At 60.6% G+C, this 9557-nt stretch overlaps 1 protein-coding gene across 1 annotated transcript; it reads left to right on the top strand.

Moving 5' to 3' along the window:
• Positions 1-222: 222 nt before the first annotated feature.
• Positions 223-9530, top strand: TMEM150A (transmembrane protein 150A). The gene is made up of 7 exons (XM_027719218.2): positions 223-393; positions 2403-2450; positions 4686-4757; positions 4907-4974; positions 5108-5235; positions 6142-6319; positions 8096-9530. Exons 1-7 carry the CDS (start codon positions 314-316, stop codon positions 8338-8340), a joined length of 819 nt encoding a protein of 272 aa, XP_027575019.1. The 5' UTR covers positions 223-313; the 3' UTR covers positions 8341-9530.
• Positions 9531-9557: the final 27 nt, after the last annotated feature.

Raw genomic sequence — 9557 nt, 5'->3', positions numbered from 1 at the left:
CCCCCCTCCCCCGGGCCGGCAGCGCGGCCGCCACGTGGCGCCGGGGCCGCGCCGGCCCGTCCCGCTCCCCGCGCCGCCGGACGGGGCGGGCCCGGCCCTGCGCTGCCGCCGAGCGGGGCCCGCGCTGCCCCGGGGCGGGGCCGGCCTGGGCTGTCCCGGCGCCGCTCCGCACGGCCGGACCCCGCTCCGCCCGCCAGCCCGGCCCGGCCCCGGCCCCGCCGCCCATGGGGAGCGCGGCCCGGCGGCGGCCCGGCAGCAGGAGGGAGCGGGGAGACTCTGCCGGCGGCCCCGCTCGCCCGTAGCTCGGCGGGGCATGCCCGGCTCCAGGATGCCGGCCTGGGGGATCCTGCCCGTCACGCTGCCTGCCTTCACCATCACCGGGATGTGGATCGTGTGAGTGCCGCGGGGCCGCCGCCAGCCCCCCTCTCACGGGCGGCGGGGCCGGGGGCGCCCGGGCTGCGGGCGGGATGCTGCGGGCTGGGGGGCCGGAGGATACTTCAGGGTGGGATGGTGCGAGGCAGGAGGTTGCGGGGCGCCGCTGGCCCCCATCAAGTTGGGGCACTTCGGGACACTCCCTGGCTCCCACACCTCCCTGAACCCGCGCAGCTGCCCTGCGTGGTCCCCGCGCCCCCTGCAGCAGCTCTGGTGTGTGCCTCCCTGGCCTTACATCCCTGACATCCCGTGGAATCGCGCGCCCCTGTCCCGGCGTGAGTGCGGCTGATGCTCAGGTGGCACGGGAACAGCTTTGGGAGCCGTGCCACCAGCCCAACTCCTGCAATGCTGAGGCCAGTACATGGGCACCCATCCCATGGATGGAAGGGCCTTGTGCTGGGGGCAGAGGCTGTGTCCCATGGGTGAGCAGCATTAGTCCACCCCACTAGTCCCCTTCTCGGGCCTTAGCACTGATGGGCAATGGATGAGGGATTTTTCCCAAAGGCACAGAGAACCTCAGTATTGATGGTGGGACTTTCCAGGGTGCAAATGCACCCCATAACCCTACAGGTCCCTCCAAGTGTTTCCCCCTTTGGTATCCCCTGTCCTCCTTCAACAAAGCCGAATGCTGACTCTGGTGCAAGGAACTTGTGCTCCAAGTTTTTCCCTTGGACACAGTGTAAAGCACTGTCTGTCTCCTGTGAGTGATCCTGGGGGGCAGATGCCCCTCCTGCCTGGAGCAGCACTGGTGGGGGTAGCTGCTTTATGGTCCTCACAGCCAGAGCTGCCCTGGGAGTGGCCCTCTTAGGCCCTTTTCCTGGCACCAGACATGTCCTGCAGCCCCCGATGCTGTGTCCCTCACAAGTGCAGTACCAGCAAGAGGTCGAGCAGTTGCCTGTGGAGTGCGTGGCCCACGCGGGGGCCCATCAGCCATGCCTGGGATTCAGAGCCATGAGAGGGAACAGGGTAGGCAGGGGCACATCCCTCTGGGAGAGGACAGTGCTGTTTGTGCTTCTGTTGGCTAATTGCCCCCTTCCAGGAGGGTATGGAGGTCTGGGATGAGTACTGAGTGCTTGGGCGAGATCTGGGAAGTAGCTGGGTGAGGGATCTGCTGGAGGGTGCTGCCCCTTGGATCCTCCCAGCTGTCCTGCTCTTTGCCTCTCTTGTGGGAACACCCTTTTTGCAACCCAGCTTTATGTGGCCAGCTCGGGCAGGATAGGGGTTTTCGTATTGGTGTCGGGGCTTGTTTTTAACCTGAGCTCTTTATGGCTGTGATCTGAACAGCATGGTGCCATCTGCTGCTGTGGCTGCTGGGCAGGAGGGCTCCTTGATGGCTGGGGCAGCCACAGGGCTGCACACCCCTGGGGTGAAGCCGGATGTGTTTCATGAGCCCCTTGTTATGCTGACTGAGATGCAGGGGTGACTCCACAGTGAAGCGCTTGATGGAGCTGATCTGCTCGAAATGCCCTGCCAATGCACCAGCTTCTTATCCAGACTGTTTACAGCTCCAGCACTAGCCAGCCAGGAGCTGGGGGAAACACAGCAGAGCCATCAGGTGACAGCTGGCACAGCTGTGGGCTGGTGGAGAGCCCCAGTACCAGGGCGGGGGCTCCGTGGCGGAGCAGTCCCTAAGAGACAGCAGCATGAAGGGGAAGAGGCCCCACAGAAGCATCTGCACTGAGCTGGAGCAGGAGGTGGCTCTTGGCAGGGATGGGGGTACAAGGCAGGGGGACCTGCTCCCAGCAGCAGGAGCTCCACAGAGCGTGTGCTGGGCTCATGCACTTGTTTTCCTTTTCCCTGCTTTGTAAAGCTGGGAGGTGCTGTAGGATGAGTTCTGGCCCTGCCAGGCAGTGAGGACTTTTATCCTCTGCTCCCTCAGCTGGTCCCTGGGGCTGGTCCGGGTGCTGGCAGAGAACAGGGGTGTAGGGAGGCAGGTGGCTGCAGTAACCCTGTTGTTGTCTCTCCCCCAGATATGCCATGGCACTCTCCAACAACCACATCTGCCCTGTCCACAACTGGTAAGGCCTGAGGGGAGGCAGGGGCTCTTTAGCACACACTGGCTCAGTTAAAGGCTTTGTAATGCCGGGTCCCCTCCAGACCTGTCCCACTTGAACTGTGCCACTCTGTGCCAGACCACTGGGTAGTTGAGCTACCCCCTGCACCATCCCTGTGCTGAAAGGGGGGTTGGGGATCAGACTGACCCGGGGATGGGGCTGGGGATGACAGGAGAGGTGGGAGCATTAAAAATGACTCAGAGCCACCTTCACCCTCAGCAGACATGTTGGTGACAGCAATGGGGTGCAAATGCCCCAGGGCATGTACCTCCTGTCCGGCCCACAAGTAGCTTTCAGGAGCAGAACTGCTTTGGGGAGACTAGCTACTGTCAGGGTTGGACTGCCCTCTCTCCCCTGCCCAGGCTCGCATGCGGTTACAGCTGCTCCGGTGAACAGTCCAGCCCTGCTGCAAACCAGGCAGAGAGAAGGAGGCCATTGAAAAAACACAGCGTGGAGAAAGTATGAAAATAAGTGGTCAGGGAATTACAGAGGGCCGTGTGTCTCCATGGAAAAGGTTGCGACTTGCTTGCTTGAGGCTAAATCTGGCAGTGCCAGGGGGATGGGATGGCCCCGCGGTGCCTGGACACCCCATGAGCAGAGCTGCCTGCAGCTCCCCCAGACGGGGGACTAGGCGTGGAGAAGGCAGGGACTGGGAAAAGAAACCCTGTTTGGTCTCTTGGCAACTTCTGCAGGGTTTTTGGCTTGCTGTGTCGCCTTAAAAATCTGCCCAGAGAGATCCATGTTAGTTTAATTCTTACTAGAGTGTTTGAAGAAGGGAAAAAAAAAAAAACCTGCTGCCATTTCCTGCCTGATGGCTGATTCTGCCCTGGGAAGAATGTGTGTGTCGGGTTGTCTCCGCCACACAGCCAGCCCTTAATGATGAATAATGCTTCCCGGCCTCAGGCTGCTCTCTTTAAACAAAATAATAATAAAAAAAATCCTCCCAAACCAAACATGGCCCCAAGAGCAGCATTTGAGGAGGCCGTGGGGCTCCACGCCTTGCCTGGGTTTAGTGGTTGGAAAACAAAGCCACCAGTAAACTGAGGAGACTGAAAAAACATCAGAGCCCAGCCCAGCCCTTTCCAGAAAGGATTTTTTAACCGTGCGCTTGCTGCATGGCCGGAGGTGGTGGATAGTCAGGCTGGGACAGGGATAGGGAAGGGCTGGTCCCCCACAGCTCCCATCTCCACCACTGGGCTGGAGGTGTCTGAAGGGGCCCTTTGGAACACAGGACTTTGGGCTCCCTGCCTGTGGTGTGAGGAGGGAGTCCTACTCAGCCATTCCAGGTAGAGGTGCTGGATGCCTGGGTGATGCTGCTGCAAAGGGGCACCCAAAAAACTTCCGAGTGTGTGCCAGCTCCTGGGAGAGCTGTGAGGGTGAGGGGGCATGTACACCCATGGTGGGAATTTGGTCAGGGTTGCAGGCAGCAGTTGTGGTACAGGAAGGTGTCTCAGGCTGATAAAGAGCTCAGGGTCCCCATGTTCACGGGGTCTGTGGGCGCAGGAGACACTCCCAGGGAGCTGCAGTGGGTGGGGGCACCAGAGCCCTGCCCCAGCCTGGCAGTACTGGGGGCTGCTAACAGGCCTCTGGGGGGATGCCCTCCTGGTGTGTCGGGCAGCTGGCTTTGGTCATGTCCTCCCTCAGGCAACACCTCCCAGCTCCTCACAGGTCACTCTCTCCCTCCCTGGTACGGGTGGCACCTGGTACGGGTCCCAGGAGTGCTTGTGCATTTCCCCACACAGCTCAGTGTTCTTACTTGGCCCCTGCAAACCTGGAGCTGTTGGTAACTGCATGCCCAGCTTCAGCAGCAGCTCCCACCCTAGGGATGTGTGATGGTGCTTGCAGGTGGATGCTCCCACCAGAAGCCCCTGAGCCCAGCACCCTGGCCTGTGCACTCAACAGGGTGTGCAGCCCTCTGCCCCACCATGGCTTCTCCCTCACAGACAGGGGCTCCGGGTGGACAGCAAAGCCAGAGGCAGGGGATAGGCTGTGGAAGCCCAGATGTGATGCTACCAGAGGACCCTGTTGGGCAGTGGTTGCTCCCTGGAGGGGCTTGACACAGGATGCGGGCACATCCCTGGGGTCGAGCTGTGCTCACTGGGGAGCAGCTCTGATGCCCTTGCAGGGTTAGTGGGCAGGAGACAGGAGGGTCCCAGGCAGCATCTCTGCTCTCCTAACCTGTCCTTTTGCTGCCGGCAGGAATTACAATCAGTCGTGTGACATGGACGGCCCCAGCTCCTGCTGCACTCTGGATCACATCCCCCTCGTCAGGTGAGCGGCTGCAGGGTGGGAGCACAGGGCAGAGCCGCTCTGGGACCCCTCCAGGACAACCCAGGAGAGTGTTTTGGGGAGGGGGGAGCAAGCGCACAGCCAAGTGCTCCCTGTCTGAGGGCTCCCTGGGTCTTGCTTTGTCCCCACAGCAAATGTGGCACCCTGCCTCCCGAGAGCTGCTTCTTCAGCCTCATCTGCAGCCTGGGCTCCTTCATGGGTAAGTGCTGGCTGCCAGGGGAGTGGGGCTGGAGTGGGCTGCCCTGCAGCACAAACCCCCAGCACGGGGCAGGAATGGGATGAGGGAGGCCGCAGGCAGCAGCATGTGATGGGGCTGTGTCTCCCTCCTGCAGTCATCCTGGTGGGACTGCTGCGCTACGCCCACATCCTGGAGCGCCTGGGGCCATCCCTCCTCAACACCCTGGGGCTGGCCACTGGCTGGGTCTGCGCTGCCGGCCTCACCATGGTTGGCAATTTCCAGGTAAAGCATCTTCTTGGGAGTCCCCATGGGCAGGAGGGTGGGAGAGGGCCTTGGCTGGAGCAGGGCAGTGGCAGTGCTCAGCAGGGTAGGGTTTGGGGTGGTTTGGTGGTGGTTTCTGTCTGTGCAATCCTTCCGCTCTGCTGGGTTAGCGCTGTGCTTCCCAGAGTGCTGGGAGTCCTCTTTGCTAGTGTGTTCATAGTTCAGGTCCAGATTAAGCTGCTGGGTTTGGTTTAACCCTTACCTGAGACCCTCTGCAAGGTCTGTCCCCTCCATGGGCACGTGCAGGGCCAGGGACATGCCAGTCGGGCTGAGGACCGTGCCAAGCTGCTGATGCTCCTGTTCAGGGGTGATGCCAGGTAACTGTCGGGACAGAGTCTGTGCTGGCAATGACCAAAGTGAGCCCAGGCTTGGCAGCACACAGCAGCACTCAGCCTCTGCCTGCGCTGCCAGGCACCGGCCTCCCGGCAGCTGCCTGCCCGCTGCCTGCGGCAGCCAGTCCCTCCTGCTTGGCAGGAGGCTGCTGCCGGTGCCAGCCACAGGAGAGGCTTGCTGGCCCCGATCCCCCTCGTGCCCCAGCTGTGGCTCAGCAGCACTGGGCTGTGACCCTCGCGGGGGGCAGTGCAGGTGGCCCCAGATGCCTCTCAGGGCAGAGGGCAGCCCCTGCCCCTGGGCACAGCAGGGCTGCTGGCCCACAGATGAAAGAAACAAAGTGCTTTGAGATCCCAGCAGCAGATACTGGGTACAAATCTGCTCTTCAGCCAGGAGTCAGGCACAGGTTGAGCCGCCTGGACTTGCTCCTGGCACTGCCTGCACCCCTACCTGGGCAGGAGCCCAACCCCTGGAGCAGAGCCGTGCTGTGCCAGGGAGTGTCCCAGGGTGCCGGCACTGATGGTCTCTTCCCCACAGGTGGATCATGCCAAGGTGCTGCACTACATTGGGGCAGGGGTGGCCTTTCCCACCAGCATGCTGTTCCTGCTCCTGCAGTCCATCCTCACGTACCGCATGGCCAAAACCCGAGGGCAGTACTGGACTGGCCACTTACGAAGCATCCTCACCACTGTGGCCTTTGTCACCCTCGTCTTCAGTATCCTGAAGGTGTGGGAAGAAGTTTGGGGATGGGCTGGTGAAAGGTGTTTCTCATGGTGGGTTATGCACCCCGTGTTCTCCATCCTTTTCTCTGGCAGTGAGGCATGGTGCCAGGAGAGGGGCTGGGCAGGGGACTGAGGGTGGGTAGCTCTCTGCAGGTATAGGCTGGATGAGCAGCAGTCTCAGGGCTGGGAAGGGGCTGAGGAGGGGAAGGGATGCTGGTGGGCATTTCTTGGGGTGCTGGGATGCCCCAAACCAGCCCTGCCCTGGCTGCTGCAGCCCAGCCACCACTGCAGGCTCCAGTTCCACATAAGCCAGGGCTGGTTAACTGATGGGGTTTTTTCATGAGACAAAGGTATGTTGAGCAAAGTGTCTGGGTTACCTGTATGACCAAAGCTGAATACAAAAGTGCTCTGTGCAGGTGCTGGGTGGGCGCATGGCAACACCTCTGCCAGACAGGGCTCTCTGGCACCCATAAGCCAACCTGCCCATGAGGATGAGGCAGGGCTTGGTGAGCAGGCACTGGGGTTTGCAAACACCATAGCAGGGAGGGAGGGCACGGTGTCAGGTGAACTGGGGCTCGAAGAATGGTCCTGAGTGTGTAGCCAAGGAGCCAGGAGCTTGTTTGGGACTGAGGGTGGGGATAAATTGGGAAACAAGGTGGTGGTTATTGGGCAGGAAGGGGAAAAAACATCCAGTGTCCGTGGGTCCCAAAGAGGCTGGCTGGGGTCTGGCTGAGGTGAGCAGCACAAAGAGGAGACTGGGGGGTGCTGGCAGGCCTGGCACATATCAGAGAGTCCCGCTCTGTCACAGCAGCAGGCAGGCAGGCTGGGAATCAGGCAGGGAGCTGGGAAGGGTAGGAGTGCCGCAGGGCCATGCCAGCTGGGAGGGACAGGAAGGGCACGTAAGGACAAGGGAGACAGGATTGGTGCCCATCTGCTGTGGCCATCCTGCTCTGTAAGGACTGGGGACTAGCAGTGGAAAAGCAGTGAGCTGTGGTGTGGACAGTGTGGGGAAAGGGCTGGGATCTCTCCTGATGGGATGGGGGGAGTGAGCAGAGGGCTCTACACTGTACAGGTCAGGTCCCTGCCTCTGCAGCTCTCACAGATCTTGGTCGCACTGGCAGAAGGCACCATACTGCTGGAGGCTTCACCTGGAGGGTTGGGGGATGCCTTCTCCCCTAACCCACAGTGGCTCTGGCAGTAAATTTCCCTAGAGATCCTTGGTGAGGATGAGAGAAGGATAAAGAAACTCTGGCAGCAGTAGGACGTGGAGAAGCAGGAGCAGGCCCCTTCCCTGGCATGGGCCAGCCTGCAGCACAGAGGGACAGGAGGTGCTGCAGGGCTGGGATGAGCAGCCCAAACCCCATTACCTAGGGCATGGAGTGCTGATCATCTTTGATGGCATCCTGCAGGAGGATGGGGAGTGTCAGCCTGGCTTGAGGAAGAGACAAGGGGTGTGGGGAGGGTGAGGCATCTGGGCACCTGGCTTGCACTGAGAAGTGCAGCCTGAGTTCCTCCTGCCTTGGCCTTTTCAGAAAATCCCAGCCTGGCATCAGTCCCATGATTTACTGAGGCTAGTTTGGGCATGTGTGCCACCGCCTCACCCGTGCTAGGGCCCTTGTGCTGCTGGGTTTCTGGGTTTTAGGAGTGGCGGTGCATTTCCTGCAAGGGTGGGTACTCACGGCCACCCCAGCATGCGGTGGCAGTGGGACATGGTCCTCCATGAGGTGGTTGGTGTCCATCTGTGCTTTCCTTGACTGAGATACCCTCAGGCGGTGTGTTCTTCATCCAGGAGAGCTTTGTGCTGCAGCACGTGGCTGCACTGTGTGAGTGGATGTTCATCATCGATGTCCTGGTCTTCTACGGCACATTCACCTTTGAGTTTGGGGCCATCTCCACAGACACCTTCCTGGTCCTGCTGAAAGCCAGCCGGGCTCCCAAAAGCTACAAAGACGAGAGCAGCGTGTCCAGCACGGCCCACATCCACAGCCACGTGGAGGGCTTGGCTATGGCCTGACCCCCACAGGAGGCAGCTCACAGTGGAGACTCCCAAACTGGGCTCTGACAGTAACTCCCCACCTTGAATGTCTCTGAGACCCCAGCTGCCTTGGGGTGCTTCTGTGTGTGTGTGTGTGTGTGTGTGTGTATGTGTGGGCATGCGGTGCCCTCCACTCTTGGCAGGAGCTGTGTCCAGGACTCCTCTGGTAGCTGGTGCCCCTGCAGGAGCTGCTCCCTCTCTGCCCACAGGATTTGGGGGCACTGTTGGGGTGCAGGGATGCCAACCTGGTGCTATTAACAGAGCCAGGATCTGCCCTGGAGCCTCTGGGGTAGCCTTGTCTGAGTCAGGGGCTGCTGCAGGCAATCATACAGAGGCCCCCTTCTGTAAGCGATGTGCAGGAACAGGGGGCTCACTCTTCCCTCACCACACAAGCCTGGTATGCTGGGAGGGAGGGAGATCTCTGTTCTTCCCTCCTCCACAGGGAAGGTTCAGCAGAGCAAGCCTGCCAAGTATGACTGTCAGAGGAGCCAAAAACCCAGAGTGCCTTTTCCCTTCCTTGGGAAGTTATGGCAGTGCCGGTCTGTCTGCACCCCCAGTGAGAACGGCAGCAGGGGGTCTCTCCCTGCCTGGCTTCCTGGGTGGAGGCAGTGCCTCACACTGCCACAGGATGACACCAGCAGCCCTAGCTGGCCTTGCTGGCCCCTCGAGCTCTTGCTGCTCAGGGCCTTCCTTGCCTTCAGTTGATGACTTTTCTGTCATTTTTTTCAGCTTTGAGAATTGCTGAGGCAGGTTTCACCTCCTGGGTCATGGCATTCCCGTGCTCCCAGCTAATTTGGGAAGTGAGTCTGAATTTACCATCATACCAAGACACTGTGCCTGCAGAGCAGCAGATTTGCCCCCCTGTACCGCTGCAAACCGAAGCTGTCCCGTGAGGGAGTGTCCCAGTCCGGGGTGGGCGGCCACCAGCTCTCCCACCCAGGGAGCACAGGCATAGAAAGGGGAGGCACTTCTGTAGGAACAGATAAACACATGCCCTGTTCTGCTGGGACTCCCAAATCCGTCCGCTGGTGCCTTGGCCAGCACCTGCCTGGTGGGAGCCCATCCTGCTCAGTCCCAGCATCCTCAGGCTGCAGCCTGGGGTGTCCTGGGCAGGGGGGTGGGGTGTTGAGGGGTATGAGTGCTCTGTGTGTGTGTGTGGTGTGTGTATATAGATCTAAAAACATGTATATATATAT

This window comes from Pipra filicauda, unplaced genomic scaffold (assembly GCF_003945595.2).
Source record: "Pipra filicauda isolate LSUMZ 115617 unplaced genomic scaffold, ASM394559v2 scaffold96_size2947999_pilon, whole genome shotgun sequence".
Classification (NCBI taxonomy): Eukaryota; Metazoa; Chordata; class Aves; order Passeriformes; family Pipridae; genus Pipra; species Pipra filicauda.
Note: the sequence above shows the minus strand (reverse complement) of the source record. Positions and strands in the feature narration are given on the sequence as shown.

What these genes read in the sequence shown, in the direction of transcription:
- TMEM150A (XM_027719218.2), top strand. Translation starts at nt 314, where the DNA reads ATGCCCGGCTCCAGGATGCCGGCCTGGGGGATCCTGCCCGTCACGCTG. An exon ending in ATCACCGGGATGTGGATCGT is followed by an intron (nt 394 to 2,402) that starts GTGAGTGCCGCG and finishes TCTCTCCCCCAG; the next exon opens with ATATGCCATGGCACTCTCCA. An exon ending in CTTTGTCACCCTCGTCTTCA is followed by an intron (nt 6,320 to 8,095) that starts GTATCCTGAAGG and finishes AGATACCCTCAG; the next exon opens with GCGGTGTGTTCTTCATCCAG.